Source organism: Amia ocellicauda, chromosome 2 (genome assembly GCF_036373705.1).
Source record: "Amia ocellicauda isolate fAmiCal2 chromosome 2, fAmiCal2.hap1, whole genome shotgun sequence".
Classification (NCBI taxonomy): domain Eukaryota; kingdom Metazoa; phylum Chordata; class Actinopteri; order Amiiformes; family Amiidae; genus Amia; species Amia ocellicauda.
In genome coordinates, this window is record NC_089851.1 from 8,114,826 (window position 1) to 8,139,140 (window position 24,315).

Below are 24,315 nucleotides of genomic sequence, written 5' to 3' on the forward strand. Positions count from 1 at the left end.
AAGTACCATCTCGGTTTTTGAAAAGCATCATGGGCGAGGTCAACAGCACCTTCAGCGGCGAGTTTATTACAGCAGCTCTTTAGATCGGCTGAGACAGGTTTCCTCTCGACTGAGAATTACAATTCATTTAAATTCAAAGGACTCCCATCGGAAAAGGACTTCTGCTGTAGTCCAGTGGCAAGGGCTTGGTCCCAGATGGCCCCCAGTTCAACTCCTGGCTTTGCCACTGTGGGCTACCCCGATTACTAAACCTCTATTCCTACCATTATATTCCTATATACCTACTATTCCTTCCCTTGGACAAAAGATGAGATATACAGACTGCAGGGAGACCTGTGCAATGTGCTGTGGAACTGTAAGTGTTGTAATCATTACAAAGGGAATGCAATGATTGAGTGATCAATTAAGGAATAAGTAATAGCAAATATGCATGGTAAAAAACAAAACGTCATAGAAATTTGAAGCTTTTAGACATGTACTAATTCAATTTCTGCCCAAACCGCTGCTTACATAGACTAATAAAACATCATTGTCCGAAAGAAACATCACAAACATTGAATTTGTGTTTGTATATCAGAGTGCCGAAGGAACAATAGCTTATTTGTTTATGTAAACACAAACAGCTGCATTTATGATTAATACATTGCTAAAGCAATATCAAAATAATAACCGATGGTGAAGAAACAAGATTACCGGTTTGTGATGGACAGCATCCACAACAGAGTGTATAAAATAAAAAAAAGCAATTGAATAAAACTTTCAGACAACAAAATCATTACCCTTCATTATGATTATAGCGCTTGGTCTTATTTTAATTAATTGGATGAGAATGAGGCTGCTAATTGGGACTGTATTGCTATTTGTAAGGCAGGTGGAGTTTCACCGGCACTTCCTGGTGGTCTTTTAAAAGCCAGAGACCTTTTTCTGCAGCCCCCGAAGCCGGGGAACGTGGAGAACCTGTGCTTGTAATGCACGTTAACCCCGCGACCCCATTTCACACACTATACCAGCAACAAGTCCTTTTAAATTAGAGCTAAATTAACAACGCCAGCGCAGCGGGCACGCATGAAGGAATGCAATTTAAATCCAATATGGAGGCGAGGCGCAGGAAAAGGGCAAATATGATTTTGCCTTAATTAACACACTGCAATAGAAAAGAAATTAGAAAATACGCTGCCGTTTAAGAGAGGAATGCATTTTCTCCCGGCTCCTGGCTGACCCCCTAATGCCCCGGGTTGGAATTAAAGTGGTTTAATACAGCAGTCATTACTGTATTCCTGCGACTGTCGTTAAATGATGCCCTAACCTGTATATATTTTGTGTAAGAGAAAGGCTAAAATGAACTGCATTATGCATGATAAAAAAGTAATATCTGAGAGCTACTGAATATCTAAGAGATACATTTAGCAGGTAATTTCTGAGAAGTGCCTTTCAAGAATACACACACGTGCCCAGACACACACCATATCCCGATTAGAGTACAGACGGAGATAACTACCCCTAAATCAATATGATGTGTAAACACAGGTTTCTTAGTGCTGATTTTGATTGATAATAGCTGTTCTAAAAGTGGAAATAACATTAAGTTATGTTCATGCTTTCTTTTTTTCTTCCCTCCTTGCCTTTTCCATTACCCGTCCCTGACACGCCTCGCTCGTTCTCGGTTCTGTCGCGCTGATATTGGAGTTTTAACTGTTTCTTTACCACAATCGAGCCGACCAGTGTCCGTCTCTCGCGACTCACGCCAGTCCGGACAGAAATGCATCTCCAGACGTGTCTCTGAGACACTCAGGAGGTTCCTCATCTCCTCACAGCAAACTGAATGACAGAAGCATCCCTGACTGTCTGACACCCGACTATACATACCAGACCGGCAGTGGAAGTGGATTAATTGTCTTGCTAATTAACAAATCCTCCTGTGGGACAGTCAAAAAACAACATTTTTTCATGACTGATTCCTATTAAAAACTCTGAACTGAGAAGAGTCTAAGCCTTGTACAACTGACCTGATCCAACAGCTGAAATAGCCTGCTGTGCTAATTCAGCAGTTCTGCACTGGTTTGCTTATCTGTACTGGGATGTGTGCTTTTGGTACTGATGGTATTTAGTGCACTTTAGTCATGCATTGAAAATGTTTCCTGTGTAGACCAAGTTGCCCTGGGTAAGGGTGTCTGCCAAGAAGTAAATAACAACAACAACAACAACAACGTGTGCCCCTGTGTGTTAGCATGTGTGTGTTTTATAGTGTGTGTGTGTTTGTGTGGTCTGAGGGGGTGACATTTAAGGGGGAAGGCTGCTAGTTATTTATTATAAGCGCTCCTCGGGTGTGAGTGTATCAGATCATTATAGAGAGAGAGGAGTCTCTGATTTCTGCAAATTAACGGCCGGTTCGGAAGAACAAACAAAGCGAGCGCCATCCGTAAATGTCAGAGCGCTGCCTCCTCATTTTGCAGATCATTAAACCCAATATTCCTAACCTGTATTAGAGCAATCAGGACAGGGCCATTACAGAGATACGGGCCTGGGGGAGACTTCGGTACAATAAAAAACAAACGTACAACACCACAACAGCCACGCAACAAAAGAGCGGACCGACACCCGGAAGAGCAGAGGGGAGAGTGATAGAAATATTAACAATAAGATGATAATAATAATGAGGATTCCGGTGTAAGCAATTATAACATTGAAGTGTCTGCGGCGCACGTCCTCCAAGACGCAGGATCTTTTTATTCCGACTCCTGAGCGAAGCAATCAGAGCCGGGCCATTACAGGAGCTGGGGCTCGGGGGACAGATTTGCGAAATGAGATTGAATAGAAGAACGACAATACAAAGTATTGAGATAAACACCCATCATTAGCAGAGCAGTTAAGTCTTCATTTCTAATCCCGAACTGGACTCGGTGGTCTTTAACCCCTTCATTACAGAGGTGCCATGGCTACAGGCATTTTCCAGACTGTCCTCGCCTGCTTTGCATACCTGTAATGTCTCCCCTGCTATTGAGCAAATGCACACTGAAGCCGTTTGTTATGGGGTTCTGCCCTCGCAGCTGAGTGTTGCATTTAATTGCCTCTATTCCTCTCTCAAGAAGCAGTTTGAGTTTCCCAGTGGGACTGTCTCTGCAGCATATCCAGGCTCGGGGGGTCTCCGGGATAGGACGAGGGCCACAGTCCCTTCTTCCACTAGACTGCAGTAACCACAGGTGTCCACCAAAGACCGAGCCCTTCAAAATGACCTCTCCACACAACCGCTCAGCCACGTCTTCCTCACTCATGCGACGAGGGTCCATTCTTTAGTGGGGGATTACTATTAATTTCCAATTAAAATATGGTGTCGTTGCGAAGGGCTATAAATGCCAAACCATCTCCCCATCGGACGTCTGTTTCTATTCAGCTTCGGTGAGAGTTAAGTGCTGACTGTGGGGTTTGTAATCGGATCACCGAGTGTCGTGAACGCTGGGAAGGAGCTGAATTCATATGAATGATTTCTTTCTTCTCCTTCCTGTCGGGATATTTCATTATACACACTTTCTGATCCAAAGCCTGGCAAGACACATAAACAGAGGTGCGGGAGGTCAGGGAGAGAAATGCACACTTTCAGCCACACGTCTCAAAGGATTTAGAAATAGGAGATGGGTGTACTGGAAAAAACAAAAAACACATTTAAATCTGTGTGGAAGCAAAAGTGGGGACCAGGAAATCAGAAAAAATGTAATAAAATTAAATATCTGACTAGTGCAACCCTGGCTTCAAAATGTGGAATATTTCTGGAGAATGTAAATAAAGTCTGAGTTTTAATATAGTTGGAAACACATCCACGTTTGTAAGGGTTGTCTTTCTATTCCATATTAAATATGTATTTACAGCACTGCTCTGTGTGAGGGGAGAGGGCAGGAGAGAGACTAAGACAATTGATCTTGTATAATCCTAGAGTTTAGACACATATTACAATCACCTATTAGCGAGTGCTGACCCTGTCCTATAACTGAGTTCAACTCCACTTCAAACATCAAAGCTGAATAAGGAATTGATAGAGATTAGCTTTTATTTAAATTAATGTCAGTAAAACCCAATGCTCTTTAACAGACACATGCAATGACAGATACACATTGCGTTTAAAAGAACAAAAAAAGGAAATAATTGAGAGAAGAAAAAAAAAAAAAAACTTAAAATGTCACGCCAATGTAAATTGCCACATCTCACCACATATCTATAGCCTATCATTCCTTGTTGTTGAAAAACAAGACAAAAACATTTAAACTTAAAGTATTTGTAAAATATAAATTCTGTTCACACAAGCATTCGTTGATAATAAACCTCTAAACTCAACTGTACTGCAGTTTTGGCCTCTGAAAAGTTTCAAATTCTTTAAATCTTTTACAACGCACACACTTGCTTGCTCTGGTCTCTGGAAACAAAATAGCACAGAAAGTGAGCACTGTAAACTGATATTTATTTATAGTAAGGGTACTCATTAATACACACGTTTAATCCCGCTGTGAATCTGTCCATGTTCAAGACTTTACTTTCTTCACAATTATTGTACGTTAAAAATCAACAGCAACAGTTTCTCATGTAGCACAAATGTTGTTAGATCAGCACTGAAGTTTAAAACTACACAAATACTGGGTGAAACAAAAATGTAATGTCTATTACACTTCACAAACTGTACAAATACTGTGAATCCATTGGACATGAATTAAAGTGTAATCTTCATCCTAACCCCAGTGTAAGATCATTTTGTATTTAAAAAGTTTTAAACTTATTTAATGAAGTTTCTCTGCAAGGGAAATGGGTTTGAGCTATTTAGCGTATGTTAATGCAACACACAAATCCGTTTCCCCCTGGGGAGGTGGAATCATAAAAACAGGAGTGATTTCCCCCCCAGTCTCTAAAACGCAAAGCCATGAGTGCTCTCCTCTCTCCTCTCTCTCTCCCTGCACTGTAAAACAGACAACAATGAACATTTTACACACTTTTTAAAAGATATACATTAATGACAGTCCCTGACAGACTGCATTAATCACAGGCGCCGCCCCAGAACAAAACTCTTTATCGGCCATCAATTTTCCCGTGGGTTTTAAACCTAAAAAACGAAGACAAAAAGCCCATCATTGGGCGGCCGCTGAGAAACGCATTAAGGGGCTGTCAGTCGTCTCGCCATGCATCCTGCATCATTCTTTAAGCACATGAGAAGTTCATTATCCCGAGGAGCTCCGGCGATGACAGGGGAAGGGGGATTAGGGGATGTCTGAATTGTGCACTACTGTGAGGGAAACGTCTCCTGTCCAAAGGGAGCACAGCGAGAGGCGTGGCTTCCCTGGCCAATTAAAACTGGGCGATTACACACCCTTGGCACAGGTATGGCACGACGGCAAACACACTATATCTGCGACACTGACCTTTTACCGCATAAAACACTGACGACCAGCACTGAAAATGATCAAAAATCGGTTAATAGTTATTAAAATCAACTGCTCTTGAGTTGAGAATTACAACTGCTAAACCACTCTCTCCTGCGCTACAGAAACTCTCTCCGGAAAAAGCAACCACAAATACTTTACAACCATGTTTTAACGGCCGTGTTTGTGGCAGACGAGTACGGCCGAGCAGAGAACGATGGAGCGACTGTTTGCTTTAATTCTGCGGATGGACAGCATCGATGCAAGGGCAGGCTCTCATCTTCTCAACACACTATGTAAAACAACGACAAACGTGGGTTTTGAACCCACAGCGGTTTTACGGTCGGGGCATCGTCTCTGAGCACAACTATGGTTTCCGAGAGTTAGTTGTAAGACCGCGATACCTAATTAAAAGAAATGCTGTTGTAACAGTCAGCACCTATGCGTGCATCCTGCTACCGAGATTATTCCCACTTAGGATCACTGAAATGAATAGAGGGCGTCACCTGGGACCCTCACCGGCTGGATTAGCACGTGTAAAGGCCGCTATTTTAATGTTTCCGAGTCATAATTATATCAAACGACCAGGGATTTGTACAATAAGTGATGTGGGGAATACATAGCCGTGGGGGGGTGGCAGAGCAACAACTCAGCTGAAATCCAAGGCTTTCTTTAATGAATTGCTTAACTGAGGAGAACAAGGGGCCGTGTCTTAATTAATCCCCACGTTTCTTGTGTGCATAAGAAGTTTAGCGCATTCGCTTATATGATCACAGCGACGGCACCTTTTGTTTTGCTTCATCCCAGATCACACGGTACAGGTCTTGCTTGGGAGTGAAATCCAGGTATGCTTTCTCTCAGAGACTCCAGATCAAACCGGGAGGGTAACTTTACAGAGACTCCCTTAGTCTTCTGCCTCTTCCCGTTCAAAGAACTGGGGATTTTTTTTCCTTTTGGTAAAAAAAGCAACAGCTCCTTTGATTTATGATACTTCAGTACAACTAAAATTCAATTTCTCTGTGCATTCTGGGTCTCTGATTACCCTGTAAATGAGATAAACTGATCGCAATTTATTCAAAGATCTAACCAACTTTTCCCCCCGTCTCCCTTCCTGTTAAGAGAGACAACCTGGAATTTTATAGATGAGAGACTCGGATATTTAAGCAATATGTCTGTATCGCAGAGGCATTGGGCGGAACGGACGTGTTGATGCTAATAGGAAATCCATGAAAAACAGAACAAGATCTCTGTGATGCAGGGGTGGGGATCTATACACTTAGCAAATAATTGTGTTGTGTGTTTATTGCATAAAAGGTGAAGTAATTATGCAGTTGCATGAAACATTAATTGATTGCCCTAACCCTCTACATAGCACCCCAGTCGCTTTGAAAATTACTTGGTTCTTAGCATCAGATTGTAAATTAAACCAGTTCCAGAGTGAAAAATAACTTCACACACTTTAGACGAGTGCGAAAAGTTTAAAGAGCCACCGATCACTTCTGCACCCCGTGGTTGTCCGATTGATGGCTCTCGGGTTGAGGTTTAATTTCATGTCATGGTTCGTCTTTTCCCCTTTTACTATCAAGAGTGTTGCATGATGTTTTTGGGTCTTTATTGTCTTTATTAGGTGGCATCGTCCCAATCCCAATTGCCCTCACAGACAACGCCATCTTTGTGCCGCCGAGTTCGAAATATAAGGACGACAACTGAGGGAGACAGGTTGTGAGGAACAGGAAAATCGATCGTATTACAGCAGAGTGGCAGTGAAATTAAGACCCAAGTCATAATTGTTGCGACGGAATGACAATTGTATTTGAAATGCTCCGTTTCGACTGATATTCCGTCAGATTTGTGAGAAACCCACCCTAAAGACATTGGTGTCCATCAGTGTTGTGTAATTGAAATATCCTAACGCTTAAACTGGGACTGAAATAATTAAACTATTAACCAGCATCACAGGGGAAGCCTCATCATATATAAAGATAATTTATTAAAATGGAAAAATTTCAATTCAATAACAACGAAAACCACTTATGGAATGCTAATGGTAAACAAATACATTTACAGATCTATAATATTGTCACCCGAGATCGGCCACAGAAAAGTTAATTAATCTCTCATCTCAATCTCTCACGACTGGAGCTTTAACAAACATTACAACAAACACGGGAAAGTGCTTCTAACCCTCGTATTAAATATTTACAACATTAATCAAATAAAAGAGAAAAATGCTGTCTTAAGTGGCCCCTGTATCCTCACGTAGGGGACACAGAGCTAAAGCAGCTTTGACACACACACGACAAAAGCAAACACGAACTTCCTGTTGCAAAGGGCCGCGTTTATCTTGGGATTATTGATACATGTACACCGTGTGTAAATCTTATAGATTAATCACCCAGCAGCTATTTTACGGCCTATAAATTGCCAGACAGTGTATTGCAGTACGTTTCTATTACAAGACTCAATACATCATCTCGGGGAAGAATCATAATTAATTGGGAACACAATTTATTACCGCTCCCCCGCCGAGGACGGATTCTCAGCAGCTCTTCTGTACGAGTTTCCAGCAGGCGGGGGGGGGTGCGGCGCTAAACCAGTAAGTCACGGATTACCCTGCAGAAATAGCGCAGGCATTCAGGGGGATTTTGTAACACTTCATATCGAGTGAGGGGCCCAAAAACATCACCTGGGTTCAGACAGTTATCAGATTAGGTATTAGTTGCATCAGTGTGACATTCAATTCTCTTGGTGATGAATTACAGCAAAAAGGTAAAAACACTGTCCTCTCTCTCTCTCTCTCAAAGTTTTGGATTAATTACTGAAAAGTGTAAGTGCACAATTTTCATATTGTATCTAAAAAGGTGCAGGAATGAGTTATAATTGTAAAAAGGAGTTGTGTGTGTGTGAGTGTTGTGTAATACATATATTTATTTAGGTGGGTGGGGTTCACTGCTGACTGATTATAGTGCCCTCACATGTTCTCGTTTTATTGTGATTGTGGTCTGGGTCTACTCTTCCTGCTAGTTTTGCCAGTTATGCTTTTTTTAAATGGTTCTATTCAGTAAATGAGATGCGAAATGGCTAAATACAAATTACTTTTTCTTTTGTATTAATCAGTATTTTTCTTTTCTTTTTTAAATAACAAATGACTGAAAATCAGACTTGCTGGATGGGAGGCAAATTAAACTACGGTCTCTCACTCTTTCAGCTTCCTAATTCAAATTAATCGCCATTTCCTTTTCATAATCTGCTTCAAAATCCGTCTCCACACAGCTGTGGTCATCCGCCCGTCTTGTAAAAAGGGTTGTGTAATCATTTCATACCTCAACACGTGAAACACGGGATAAACCAATAAATCTCGTCTCATCACCGGCAGTGTGAACACGTTGCTGCCCCTCCGATTTTGTCAGCTACATTTGCTACCCGTCACTCGGATGCACCCCGTATCCGTCACAAGAATAAATGATCCCTCCCACCCCTCTTTATTCCAGCGCCTTGATTGATGCCGAAATTGTTTTGTCCGACTGCCATTATGGGGCTGCGTTCAGGCGGCCGCGCAGGAAGAAAGAGAGAGTGAAACTAATCTAATCAGCGCGGATAATGGGAGCGGGAAGCAGCTGAACTCCGCGCCGCGGACGGCACACAAAGCCAGCCCCACCGAGGTGGGAACGGGGTGCGAGCGCGGACCCCTCTCTCTCTCTCACTCTCCCTCTCCCCTCCGCCCAGAGGAAGCGGGAAGTGACACAGCGCTGCCGAAGTGTCAGGACCTGCCGTCTCAATCGGCCCCGCTTTCACAAGGGGGCCGAACAAAGACTGGTTTATGGGCATATCGATTACGGGACCGAATCCCATCAGCAGGATAAAGACAACTGATATAAAAAGCAGTCACAGCAGACACAGCCAAAAGAATCTCTGCTCGTACAATATTAGCTCTTAATTGCCCTTTGGCAGCTCAAGAAAGCCACGTGAGACGAATGGTTAGGCGTTGCACTTGACACACATGCCACAGAGTGGGATGCATACAGGAAAACTAAGCAACTGCAGAGCCCACCTTCTGCTCGCTGTCAGAGCTGCTGGGAATTCGGTCTTTGCACAGGCATCCAGGCACTGGAAAACTACCCATTAAGTTTCTCCAGTGTTGGAGGGACAGGGCTGATTCAATACCCATAATTCCTCTACACTTTTTGAAAGCTCTCAGCTGCAAATCCACCCGTGGACAGAATACATCTCCCCTCCTCTCCTACCTTCGTTGCCAGCGGCTGGCCCGTCGGGCTTGGTGGCGCCGGTGCTCTTTTTCCGCCGGTGTTTCTTGCGGTTGGCGTGCGGCGACGGCGGTGGCTCCAGTTTCGGGCTGGTCGTACTGGACACGATGGGACTGGAGCTGAGGGAGTCGGTGGTCCCGTTTGCTGAGAGGAGAGAGGAGAGATGTGGGGGGAAGACTAGTTAAAAACATGGTCAAATCATTCATAACTGCAGAGCATCTTGGCTAGAGTTCGGCTGGGTTCCTCACATATTGTTTTTAAGCTAAGAGAAATAGAAAGCAATTATTTGCAAAGTCAAAAGTCATTCTAATTCCCAGGAACAATACCAAAACGCTGAGATGCCTAGGAATAGCATGACTGAGGTTAAAAACAAACTGCTTTAAAACAGATAACGGAGCAAGATCTTGCTTAACACAAACTTCTGAGCATCTGCTTCAGAGCAATCTGCACCTTGATCCATTTGTGGTCTATCACGTTAATATCCAATTAACCTTTTCATCCCCTTCATTTACAATCTTCTTCACAAACTGTAGATGTTCCTGACTTTCACAATCAAAGACTTCCATTGCAAAGGTCTAACCATCTTCATAAGAAACGTCTGATTAAAAAGATGAGTTTAGGCTAAATGGCACGACCTTCAAATGCAGTTCCTAATACTAATATTAATACTAATTGCTTAATCATCATTACTATTAATTTTAATTAATTGATTGATTTAGTAGGCACCGTTAAGTGTATAGCCCAATGTTCATACGCTGGAATCACAAGAACAAAGGAAGCAAAGATACAAACACACAAAGCCGAACCGCAGCCGCTGAGAGAGCCGCCAGTCTCGCGGGGGTCCGTCCTGGTAATAAATGGGTATTTCTGTAGCCGAGGGGGAAGCTTTCAATACGAGGGTCTGCGAATGGCAGAGGGCTCAATGCAGGTGATGCTTCTCGTAAGTGATTTCACAAATGTGATATTAACCTGCTCCCCGGTCGGGAGGGGGGCGCCCGGTCGCACTCATCCTTCCTGCCGCCCGCGTCTGACAGCGCTGAGGGAGCCATTACCTCGCCTCGCCCCCCCCCAGGACGGTCATTAGGCTTCCCAGACAGCTGCGGGCAGGAGGCCCGGACGAGCGCACCCATATTGGGCTCCTCACACCCAGCACGACAGCGGTGGCGTCTCATTGTTTAACATAAAAGGCTCACTGTAGTGTGTCAAAGTACATTTATTTAATCTGGCTCGCGGTGGGTGTAAGTGGGGTGGGGGGGTATGCGAGCCTGTGTTGGCCATTATATCCCCATGGAGGCTTATTTCATAATTACTGTGATCGCTGCTATTAGCCCTGTACAATATCAACACTAATTTGGCCATTACTTATTCTGACAGCTGGGCTGGGGCTGTCTTTAGGAGGGCACTGGGCACAGCGGGGGCGCAGAGACGCCGTTGACAGCCCCCCAGCACCTAGCGCTGAAGGCCGGGGGTCCATGTTTACGTGCAGGCACAAACAAAAGTGTGAAGACTCTTCACAACTTACAGATGCTGGTCGGGCAGTGCCGGCGCCACACTTGACAACCAAGATGGCTGACATACAGTTGACCAAAAGACAGTTCTGACTAGGTCACAGATCACAGATTACACTTCTATTGGTCCGTTCCCATTGGAACAAGAATCAAGTCTCCATCTACTGATTATTATGTTTTAATGGCAGGCATATGCAAATAATGAACGATAAATCAATAAAATAAACACAAATACCGAAAGGTGCAATTCCCGCAGTTCTGGGGGAAACAAAAGTGCTGTTTTTAATTTAAACTTGTGATTAAGTCAGATAGCTCTTGTGCACATCATAATCATAAACAATGGAATAGAAACCGAGGGGAACAGCTTCAGTTTCCTGGAAGTCCATATTGAGCCCCCTTGTGTACCACTAAGTGGGGTGTCTGCTTTAATTTCCCAGGGCCCCTGTAACCGGGCCCCCCGGGACCAGTCATTAGCTGACAGAGACAGCTGGGGGCACACGGGGCGAGCGAGATCCTCCCCAGCGTCTGTCACGTCTGGGGCCCGCAGCACTGCTCCACACACTGCACAGGGAGGGACGGTTGTCGTGTGTCAAACATACATTTATTTAATGTGGCTTCGGGTTAAAGGGGGAATCCCCCCGGGGAGGCCTGTGTCATAAACGCTTTCAATTATCAATTGCAGGCGTTAATGTTCTGAAGAGGGACACCGCATCTTCCACCTGTACCACAGGACCCTGTATGCGTACACGCACGTAATGACGGTGAAAAATAATATAAGAAACACACTAAACATACCAGTACAAATGCAGTGTCTATTAAGATTCCACTATAAAGGAACCAAAGGTGTAGGATCGATCAGTCAGTTCATCACTGCCCGTGCAGTTAAACACAGTTTTCAGTGCTTCCTTGTATAGTACCTGTGTAGCAAATTAAATATATTTACGTTAGACCGGATGGATGGCAGAGTACATGCTGTTAGACAGACCCATTCCTACTCAGTGTTTTGGTGTATGTCATTAAGGCCACTTCTTCATGGGGTGAGTGCAGCAACTGAAAACTAGAGGTCCTTCAGTAGACACAGTTTCAGATTTGAAAAAATATGAAAAGAAAGCAGCACACTTGTGTAAAGTAGCCGGTTTACAAAGAAAACCAAAAAGAATGAAAATAAGAAACTCAAGAAAATGCAAATTCATTTCAAATCAATGGGGGCCAAAGTGCAAACTTCTCTGGAATTTACCAATAGCGGTTTGATGCTATTGATTTTATACCCGGCATTGTGTCCTTGAAATTGCTTTTGTAACGGGAGGCTGTGGGGTGCTCTTAATTAAACAAAGCGTGTAATAAATACAGTAATGCTCAGAGCACGAAAGCACAAAACAGCGGCGACCATCACACACACAGACCAGTGCGGCGGGTCAGACCAGCGTTTACTTTGGACCTGCAGTGGTCAGTCTCTCAACACCGCTGGAGAAAGACCTGTATCTATAAAAGGAAACTCAAAACTATTTTTTCTAAGCAGCGAGCGTATGATCGAATATTACAAGGCTCTCTGTTACAAATCAACTAATACATAATAGGGAACAGTGGAAAGCCGTGTAGCACTCTGTGTTTTAATCAGCTCGCTGCCTACTGTACTGCCGAGTGGGAAAGGTATCTTGAGATAGTTGCCTTGGGCTGACCTGTGATTACATTACATTATATCACAGCAAGCTGATTATAGCAGGAGCCGGTTTGGTGATGAGGAACCGAGGCGAAGAGGGGGCTGTAACTTTAACACGTCTCCGGCAGTCAGATAAAGATATTCCACTCGGGGTAATTCAAGAGGCAGCGGATGCAGAGCTAAATAATTCCATGCCCTCGGCGCCGCACCAAATTTATCCTCAATCAAATCCTTCATTACAATTAATAGCAAAATTAGAAACAATCACAGACTCCCCTTATTATCATCAATTAGAGCGCGGTAATCAAGCCCTGATCCTCGCACTGCTGCTCTCTCACCACTAAATGTCAAATTTCATTAGTAACCAGCAACAAAATCAAAATCCCTGGCTTTCGAGTTTAAACTGCGGTATTAATGCCTCCTTAACATGCACACCGTACTTGTCGGGGGATGAGAGTGCCAGGCTGGTAAATAGACTAAATTAATAAAGTCCGGCGAATCATGGGGTTTTATTGACAGTTCGTTTCAACCCACAAAGGCATTACTCTATTCATAATCGCGGGGGGTTACGTTATTATTAACACACACAAGATATCAATGACAAGACTGTAATGAAATCGCAATCAACAACCTACAACAACAGTACAAAAACATTTTAATGTCTTCAGATGCTGCACCTAACTTGCAATGCCTTGCTTTTCTGGACCTATCGCTCTCTGTAAACATGTGCCAAACTTTCTGGACACCTTCTCAGTGGGCAAACTGAACATCATCTTAATATAAAGAGCCTGAGAGAGAAACTGATTACTAATTTTTGACGATTCTTGCTTAAACTCATCTTATTGGGCCATGAACTTCATCAGGGAAGGTCGTAATGGTGTTTTAACCTGCCAGAGGTCCCTGTAACACTGGAGAAGATTTTTCAAATTGGCAAAGGAAGTGGGACAAAAAAAAAAAAAAAAGATGATTGTGACTTTGCTGCAGCACAGACTTACCACGACGCTAAACTAATCTCCATCTCCATCTCCGCATTTAATATTCAGGAGGTGCATTTTCTCGCCTCTGTTTTCCATGATAGATTTATAAATGAGGATATTTCATAAATAGTATGGAAATCGTGACCCGACGAAGGGGTGTTTATTCCAAAAACGTCAATCAATCTGCTAACTACGCCGGGATCTTGTAGATTCGCAGGGAATTCATTAAGCCCGGGCCAAGTTTCATCTAATGTCCTAGGTTGGGCATACCCCTCAAAACAAAAAAAAAGTCAAGAGCAAACAATCATTCAACCTTTCTGACTGAAATGATATGGAACAATGCAATTGAGATGATGCCTTTATTAACAGAGCTATACATTATAGATCACCCTATAGAAGCTGTCCTTAAAGATTTAGCTCAAGAGCAACCGATTCAAGTCTCTCCTAGTCTCCCCAAAATATGTCACACACACCTTGGCATTTAATTCGAAGGAAACCCCCCGATTTGTGAGTTTATATGCCAGCAGAGCTGTCTATCAAGTCATAAACATAACACGAAGAAACAAAAGTACAGTGTAGCCCCTCTGTGTGGGCAAACGAGAATAAATAGGTTCCTTCGACAGCGGGAGAAAACAAGAACGGGGGTGAACGTATACGCAGCTTTCCAGATTGTGTGTTGATTGGAGGACGCACCGTCAAGCAGGAAGGCAGTTCTAGTTGCACTTGTGGGACGAGAACTAATAATTTCCTAAATCAGAGCCTTTTAATTATATTTAACAGTAGGGGTTTAAAGTTAGGTATAAAATTATCTAAGGAAATGACTAAGGAACCAACTTTTTAGTTACACAATTTAAAGAGTCAACTGTAATCAAATTACTTCAATTAAGGGTCCAATTAAGTAATTGAGAGCTCGTTCGGAACAAAAACCAACAGGACAGGGGCTCCTCCAGGACAGGTCTGAGAACCACTGGTGTATGGTGACTAAATTTAGTGTATGATGTGACAGTTTTATGCCATGAAACAGGAAGTGTAATTTCTTGAAATTCCAACAGAGAGAAAGAGTGGGATTATCCTCTATTAATAAGCTTCTGTGGGATAGTTCACTCACGGGCAGGTGCCACTTAATTGCGCTTTGGTGGATCTAATTAGAGTTAATAAATCCTAAATTAGCGCTAATTACAAATGAGAGGCGACATTCAGAGTACACCATGAAGACCATCGCCACAGAAAGCGCCAAGTCAGGCCCGGCACAGTAAAACCAAGCAAGAGACCCCTGGTTAAATTCAAGACTCAGTTGGAGGAGAGCACTAACTCTGGGTCTCGGCACAACTGGTCAACACACACACACACACACACACACACACACACACACACACACACACACACGGTCCAAGCTGGGGGGGAGGGGGGGGATGGTTGTGTGCCGGCGCAGCACCACCCAAAAAGCAGCCCGGCGAGAGCACTAGCGATCTTCCGCGACTCTTTCGGTGGGGCGCCGATGGGGTGGGGGGGCTGTGATGGAGCCGGCGCCTCAGCCCGGGTGAAATTGATAGTTCCTCACAGTTACAAACGAGAGCCCGTGTCTCCGGCAGAGCGGCGGGCGGCGCGGTCGGACTCCAGCAATGATCGTAAAGAGCGCGCTCTAAACTGAGAAAGCCCCTGGGACCTGGCGGGGGGGGGCTCGGTGCTAATGAGAACGACAAGGGGGCAAACATGCATGGAAATGACTGTTATTGTGTTGATGTGCATTTAAGTGCTTTTTTACTGCCAACCACAAAGAGACTGAAATAACGGGTGATGAATGTCGCCGGAAAAGCATTTATTTTCCAATTCGGGGAGAAGTGGTCACGCTCGGCAAATGTATTATTTTAATTCACTCAGCTGCACTGAGACGGTGGAGGGAGAAGGGCAAGGCAACGACGGGGCTCAGAGCCTTTAATCTCCAATTGCAAACGGCTCTCTTCCTTATATGGTAATTGTGCATTCATTATTATTGAAACCAACAACAGCCACCACCATCATCATCTTCTCAGTTAGGATAAGGATGGATAAATATATACTATCATTGGCAGTTTTATTTAGAATGTCACGATTTATCGGGAAGCAATAAAAAAGGCAAACAATGTGAAGGTATATTGCCAAAAGTGTAGAATTGAGAACAAGGGCAGTGATGTTCAGACTGTACAATGCGCTAGTTAGAGCTCATCTGGATACTGTGGACAGTTCTGGGCTCCACAATTCAAGAAAGATATCGCTGCTCTAGAGGCAGTTCAGAGGAGAGCAACCAGACTTATTCCAGGTCTGAAGGGAATGTCCTACTGAGAGACTGAGGAACTGAACCTTTTCACCCTGGAACAGAGGAGACTACGTGGGGACTTGATTCAAGTCTTCAAAATCACGAAAGGCATCAACCACATCAAACCAGAGGAGCTTTTCCAGATCAGCAGGGACACACGCACCCGGGGACACAAATGGAAATTGGGCTTCAAGGCCTTCAAGACAGAAAACAGGAGACACTTGTTCACACAGAGAGGCGTCACAATCTGTACAAACTCCCCAGCGATGTGGCTGAAGAGACAGTTTGGGAACATTCAAAAACAGACTGGATAGGATCCTTGGATCACTTAGATATTATGGACACCAAACGAGCATGATGGGGTGAATGGCCTCCTCTCGATTGTACGCTTTCTTATGTTATCAATATCTTATAAAGTACCGAAGTTGTCACTTGTGTATAATTGGGTCAATATAAGTACAGACACAAATGCATGCTCTCACACACGGCACATGTGACCCGGTGTCCCTGTCCAGGACCACGGCGGGACATTTACAAGAGCAGCCAGGTTCTGCAGGTTTCCCCATAAGGAGATGACCAGTGCATCTCAAATGGACCTAGAAAATACAGGTGAATCTGCACCTACAATGGACTCTCTACACTCAGAACTCAGGGATTATTTCTGAACAAGACTCGGCACATTCACGTCTTTTGCAAACAGCTTCGAGACCAGAAACATGTGGTTTAACGTGGGATTCCTACAGCTAACCATCTCTCTGTGATGGGGAGTCACAGAAACAGGAGATTAAAGAAAGCCCAGGGACAAACAATGAGAAAAGAGTATCCATTATGAAAGATCAAGAAAGTAAACAAAACCGTGAACGACGCTGATATCTGATGATGATTCTCAGAATTTAACTGATGCAGAAAAAAAGGGAACAAGTTCAGGACTAAGAGGGGAGACAGGACGCCAGCGGGAGGTGAATCACTGTCTTACCGGCACCAGTGTTGATGACGGCCTCGCTCCACTGGTCAGCGCTGGACACTGAGAACGAGCGCTGGTGCATCCCGTCCGGCTTGGAGCTGAAGGCCACCAGGTTGATCCCGCTGACCGAGCGCTCGGACTGCAGGGAGCCACTGCTGTTGGAGTGCGGGGCCCCTGGGGGACACGGAGAGAAGGGAGATGGGGCCGTCAGACAGCACACACCGACACGCCGGACTGGGCATCGACACAGTCATGGAACAATATTGTTAAAAAGTGTAAAATAAGATGAACCTGCCAGCAAAACATTAGTTAAAGTTAGGAGGAAAACCAGACAAAAAAGTAAAAGTAAAACCAGTCTTCAATGTTCCTTCACGATCGGAAAAACACCACAAAGTAGACAACCACCAAACAAACTGAATTGTGTTATGCACACAACTCCTTATTATAAGATTTGCATTTTTACATTTGATTTTTAAGGTGAAAAATTGACAAAGTATTTGTATGTGCTGTGTTCACGACTTTTTAACTGATTTACAGGAACAGATTTTTTGATACAGAACAGTTTCCAGTTTCAAACTATTTACAGTAACCGTAAAGTGGTGCCAGGAAAAGCTCAATTCAGTGTTTGCTGCACTTCCAATTTCATAACCAAATAATTATTGCACCTTATTGCCCAAAAAAAAAAAAAAGACAAAGGAAGCTCATATGGGGGGTCTGATTCGAGGGATACAATGTTATCCCCTGATGCAGGAGACAAACGCACGGTCGCTCGGAATTCGTAAAAACAAAATACAAACAAACAAACAATAAAAGCAGCTGTGTGCCGTGTGGCAGGTTCAAGCTGGGTGATAAAGTTGGCAATTTTTAATGACTGTTGGAGGATGTTTTTCATCAGTTCTGCTTCGGCTGCCTCTCCCTCCTGGATCCCATGTCTCTCTGCATCACAGTGCCGCCCGCCTCTGCCTGTTTCATGTTCATCTCCCCACTACATGTGTAAACCATTCCTCCGACTCAGTCTCTAATTAGCCCTTAATTAACAAGATACACTCCGAACGGTAATTATCTTGCCTCAGCCCTCTGACTGGCACATCCATCTCTCCCAGCGTCTACTAACAGACTCGACGTTTCCCAATCAGCAGCGCCGTGGACACTTTACACCCTGCTGCCTCGCGCTTTTTATTAATTCATTTAACCCACGCTGCCTCTGAACAGGCAGCCCCTCTCGCGGCAGAGAGGAGGAATGGTTTCCAGTCAGGGGCCTTCGACTCCCGCACGACAAGAGTGTGCGACATTGTGACATCACGTTCTCTCCGATACACAAAGCACACGGTCAGGAGCGTGGCCGGCCCGGCAGGAACGACCTCCGATCACTCAGTCACATGTCAGTTTAATCACAGGTTGGGTCCTCCCGATTCCAATCCCACCCCACAATTAATCTACACCTACCGACATCGCGGCTTCGCACAAGATTATCGTTCTACAACCATTTTGATTCGAGGAGCTCAGAGGGATCATACTAGATCTGGCAAGAGCGAATGTCCACTGCTGTGACAATAAATTAATGAACAATTCATTGGACACCAACACAGACTAATTACTAGCAAGCTGCATTAGGAAACACCTTAAACATAACAGACTTAAGGTCATTAAGAGCATCCCAGTGTAATCGTCAAGCTGACGACCCCAGTGCTCAATTAAAGCAAGACCCTTGTTGCTAATGAAGCATGCAAGTGAATGTATGTTTAGGTGAAGCGGATTCTTTCAAATCTTGAGCGGAAGTGTACAATGGATACTTCCTTGGTAAATATCAAGTTACAGCCCTGTTTCCAACCATGCAGAGGGCTTTCCTGCCCCACAGGAAGGTTTGGAAGCAATGCTTTCTAGAAGAGGAGTTTTTCAAAACCACCCTCTCCGCCAAGCCCTCGCTCCCCACACTGGGCCACAGTGCTCGAAACAAACCTCCTCCTCCACACATGACCTGCAGTCAAATACAATGCTTCTGTGATTCAGTCAGGAGCAATGTGAATAACAGTCTGTGGCGATGCATTTAATGCATGTGTGGGATCCTGCTCTCAACTATACAGTTTAAATGTTACATTTAGCTCATCTGTGTAGTTTAGAAAGCGTTACATTCACAGAGTGCAGTTTCAATTTGTGGTTAATGCATTTAAAAGGTCTTTAAGAGCATCCCATGATTAAGAGCATCATCCACGATTTCTGGCTTAAAGTTGTACATACTTAAATCATATTTGTATATGTGCATTTAATTATTAGTATTATAAGCACATCTTAAATGTCCAAATGACGGCTATGAGACTTTGTGAACAATCAACTGACATAATTGTCTAATTTATTAATTGTAATATTATGCTACTGCTATTACTATAGGGCTACAACTACTACTAATAGTGTAAAACAATCTCTCTGTTTTGGGTGAAAGGCACTGCAGCCTACAACACAATAACAGGATTGCTCCAAGGTCTTCTCATGTTACCAGCTGATCCATTCAATGAACGTGTAAACGAACAAGGAACATCAGTGCGATGTAACAGATAACGAACATTATGACTACAATGTTAATCTCCTGTTCAAAAAGGCAGACATGCTCCTATGGCAATATTGTAATAGCCCCCCTTTGTAACAAAAGAGTAATTAACAGTAATTTCAGCTGGATGAATTCCAAGATTTAATCATGTTTATTTAGGTATTAATTGTGTTGCTGCTCACTTATTACTTTTTATTTACCCAGTTGTTCATTAAAGACAATCTTTTAAAAACAACCACCTCTGTGTCCATACTGAGGATATTTCAGAGGTCGAGAGAAATTAAAAGGACTTAAAAGGTACACATATTAATCCAGGACTCACTTTTAATACTTTCACACCCTTAAACAAATTAAAAATCTATTTTCATTTGCACAAGTAAATACATAAATTGTCTTTTCTTAACGCATACTGTACTTTATCCGAAATGGTGCTCACTCTTGTTAAGATAATGCTTCCTACCCATTACCACGAGTAATAAGTGTATCAAATTCGAGTAATTATGCCTAATTAGTATCAGTAATTATCCTGTTGGGCCAGAGAAAATTAATCTTTCGATTCCCATCAGGGGACTTGCTCTAAAACAGTGAGGGAGGCAGACGTGCCAGGCAGCCACGCTGGGAAAGCACTCTGTAAATCAGCGCTCCCGAATCAGAGCTCTCCGCCAGCACCTCACGCCCGCGCGCACGGGGGGGGGCGGCCGCTCACGAGGCTGGGCGGAAACCGAGAACAACAACCTCTCAACGCCATCACAGAACAGCAGTTTCAAAGTTGGAGGAACGGTGCAGGAAACTCAGACGGTTCCTAGCATGGTGAAGAGAAGATCACCAATAATCCAGCAAGCCATTGTTTCAGTCTCTTCACATCAAATACATTACCAAACACAGTGACTAATGTCGTCTTTAATGTTTAACCACACTTTTTCAAACGTTTAGATCGAGGGGAACAGTAAGTGTGGGCAGAATGCGAGATCAAACCCTTGGCTGAAGTCGGATTATATCCACATCTCCAAGTCACTTTGGTAGCAGTGAATTATTTGTAACTATAATCCAGAAAACGTCCTCAGATCAAAATCATGGGCCCAACCGCGTCTGCTGATCAGATTTTGATTCGTCAAAAAACTGATGTGGTTTTAAAGTTGTGGCTATTAAAGGTTGTGCCAAAATACTTCCTTCTTTCAGCCATTTTGCAAAGATGATGCTCAAGAACATTGTATTTTAAAATCTGAATACAATACCAGGCATTTCACCACCTTATAAGACAAGTGGCAACAATTCCTCACAAAGACACTAAAAATAACGCTGCCACACAGCTAATAATAACATTATAATTATCTTCCTGTTGGAGAGGCTTAAGATTATTTTACTCAATTAAGTATTGACCTCAGTAATGAAGCACGATCACCATCCCACAGAGGAGTTGACCGCTAATTTCTTTGTATAGTTGTGTGTTTTTTTAGTTAGTTATTCTTTCAACATACGAAAACACACATCTCTTTCAAAGCTTCTGTAAATCCAATTCGATGCCAAGGGAAGTAGAAAGATTCTCATGTACTGATATTAAAATGTAAATATTTCGTACCCAACAAAGATAATCGAGGCCTGATTTATCTTTGTTTTATAATTACATATGTAAGTGTGAACTATAGGGGCAACAGCGCAAAACCCCAGTATTTTAGATTAGACGTACACTTTTCACTACGGAGAAATAAGACTTTCGCAAACAAATGTTTCAGCCATGCCTCTTCCACACAACAAGAGTGCTCTGTGATTCAAGAAGGCCTTAAGTCTTAAGTCATTCATAATAAACTTTCAACAGGAAAATAAATTAAAAAGCAATAGCACCAATTTTTATATTACCAAAGTGACATTTTTGAAAGCTATTTCACAGAACTGTGCAGCTGTGAAGGAGTTCAAAATACAGCAATCATCACAAATTTCCCCCTGTTTGCAAATCATTAAAGCAGAGACTCTGGTGTCAGAAAAATAATGTAATTCATTTTTTATACAAATGTTAAAAATGTACCGCTGGTTGGAGAAGCACTGGAAGTGAGGAGTAAACGACAGCAATTCCACCGCAGTGCAGAGCGGCCGGCAGCAAAAAACATCGCCGAGAATCGGGGAGGAAAGCGTTCGAATCACCGCCTAATCCTCCACGATAAACCCACTTGTGTTTTAGCCATAATGGGTACAAATTGCTCATTTATATTACATTTAACCAAGGCTATTAAAACATGAGAGCAGATTTGCTGAACAGTAGGGTGGTGACATTAATACATACATGTGTTTAGGTTTGAAAAAAACTAGGACTGTTTTTGATTGTCAAACACTTTGCCAACTTTAAAGCGTCTACAAGCCCTCGAGTACAAACCCTGGAGATTTCAACTAACACAGTAGTAAGGTTATCAAAATAAAAGTAGTTCTGCAGTCGCTTCTCTCTTGACAGGATAGATTTTTTAACCTCTAACATTCACCATGGGATCCACAAATGTTACGGAATTAAATATACATAATTTCTATAGACAAAAAGTGATCGCATCGACGTCTACAAGATCGTCTATATGTATAAATGTGTATCAGTATCCGTTTTTTTCAGATTGCTTGTATCAGTTTCAAATAAAATATATTAATTTTTTCACCCTGTCAGAATGAATACAGCAACAATAATCATAACTACATAAGTATAGTACTTCCCTTACATTTGCAATGTTACTACAGATTACTACAAGGTCTGAGGTTTACTACAGGCTAATAAATCTTCACTTTGGGCCTAGGCATTTTATTGTCAAAAGGCAGGTGGTAAACTATGATGGATCTCTCGACAGATTTTATTTTTTCTGCTTGACGATTCCTCACACGTTTTCAGTTAAAAACAAGGAAAGGCTTCAAGAAAAAGGAAAAAAAAAATCTTCAAGTGCCTGCTAACATGAATCACAGCAGCCATAATATTCTCCCACTTTCTCCTTTAACAGGAGGAGGGGAAAAGAGGAAGAAAAAAGATGCCCTGGCTGCATTTGAAATTCCACAATCATCTCGGATCGTAATTGTCAAATTTGATGCTAATGATTAATGAATTAAACATGGATCCATCAATTAGTCCTCAGAGAATAATTCTGCATAAAAGAGCAGATAATGTAATTACAGTAAGTGAAATAATCAGATGTTAACATCAGTGTACCGCTGTCTGACTTTAACATCTTTTACACAGCACTTTTATCAAATCGAGAGGATGTGCTTGTGAAGCCGCCGCGCACAATTTAATAACGCCAGGCCGGGCGCTGGTGGAGAGCGCGGGCTTCCGGCTCCGAACGCCGTACAATTGAGCCGATTGCTGGCATGTGCATCTATTATACCTCAATATTGTGCGTCGCCCGTAATAGATTCACTTTCAGTGTGTTTAATGGTTCTACACAAACCTATATCTTACACAAAAACAGAAATGAGAAATACTATCAATAAAGAATCCATATAAAACATTCTGGTAAATTTTCATACTCTAGATACGTCGCACACCTCAAATAGTCTGTCGCTTTGGGGAGCATTTTCAGATTGGGCCATCCTCACAATATCTCTCCTGCAACATATGGTAAACGTTTACAGGATGGGACGTTTCATCCGCCGAGGAGAAATACGTTTGCCAGCAAAGTAAAGATCTGAACTGAAATAAAAAAAAAAAAAAAAAAAAAAAATCGGTGCGTCTGTCCTGTAATAGGGACTCGAAGTCTGTCGGCGCAAATATCTGAGGAAAACAAATTAAGTAGTGATTCTTTCTCCCTGTTGTAAAACTGTAAGTGAAACTACAGGGATGCATGTTGGCTAGAAACACACTGGGAAGAGGTACACAATTTAAACGAGGTAATTTCTCACCTTTTTATTTCAATTGAAAAACGGTCAACGATGGACTCGCTAGACTAAAACATGACACAGATGAGTTATCAGCAGGCGAGGAATGCGTTACCCAGTATCCATTGTTAGCAGTAATTGTACTGAACTTCAGACTAACAGGGGTAACCGTAATGTCTGTCACACTAGTCCGACAACAAAAACAACAATAATGTAAATATACGAGGATGATTATAATAATGCAAGCCTTTTGATTTTGCTTTACAAAGATCTATAATGAAAAGCTAGCGAGTCAGAGGAGGCAGGGATAAGAGACCCCATTTCCATCACTCGATTCAAGCCCACAACCGTGACACACATTAGAAACCCAACCGAAATAAAAACCGAACAAAATGCTACAAAATAAACAGGCCCCAAAGAAACAAACCCCGCGTGCGTGTATGCATCCCTATCCCGAAAAGCCGAAGCAGCTCTCTCGCAGCGATCACAGGCTCAGCTGAAGCGGCGAGGGGGACAGGAGCTTTTTTTTTTTTCCTCGTCGGGAGCTGATGAGGCGTGACGCCGCCTGACCCCTCCATCGAGTTGTTGCTATTATGTACAAGTGGGGGGATAATGAAGCATTAATGCTAATGGGGTGCACACATCATCCGCGGCGCCTGCGTGTAATCCGCGACCCCGGAGCCACCGGGAGGCGGTGAGACTCTATAAAACACATCAGGTCGTTCTGCTGAAGAGTCACGAGCTGTGTAATAATAATATCGAGGGCTCAGCCAGCGCCGGGCCGGGCTCCAGCGCCGCCACGACGAGGATCTCTCGGCACAGGGCCGCCGGAGTGCCGAGCTCCACGAGCAATGGAGCCCCTTG

General features: G+C 43.2%; 1 protein-coding gene across 3 annotated transcripts in view; it reads right to left on the reverse strand.

The window, feature by feature from the left end:
- Positions 1-24,315, reverse strand: part of agap3 (ArfGAP with GTPase domain, ankyrin repeat and PH domain 3) — a 190,325-nt gene that overhangs the window by 20,787 nt on the left and 145,223 nt on the right. For all 3 annotated transcript variants that reach the window (XM_066717538.1, XM_066717546.1, XM_066717531.1), the window contains exons 12-13: positions 17,079-17,240; positions 9,644-9,805 (exon numbers count right to left, since the gene is read on the reverse strand). In XM_066717538.1, coding sequence (XP_066573635.1) covers positions 9,644-9,805; positions 17,079-17,240 — 324 coding nt within the window. The remainder of the gene's footprint in view (positions 1-9,643; positions 9,806-17,078; positions 17,241-24,315) is intronic.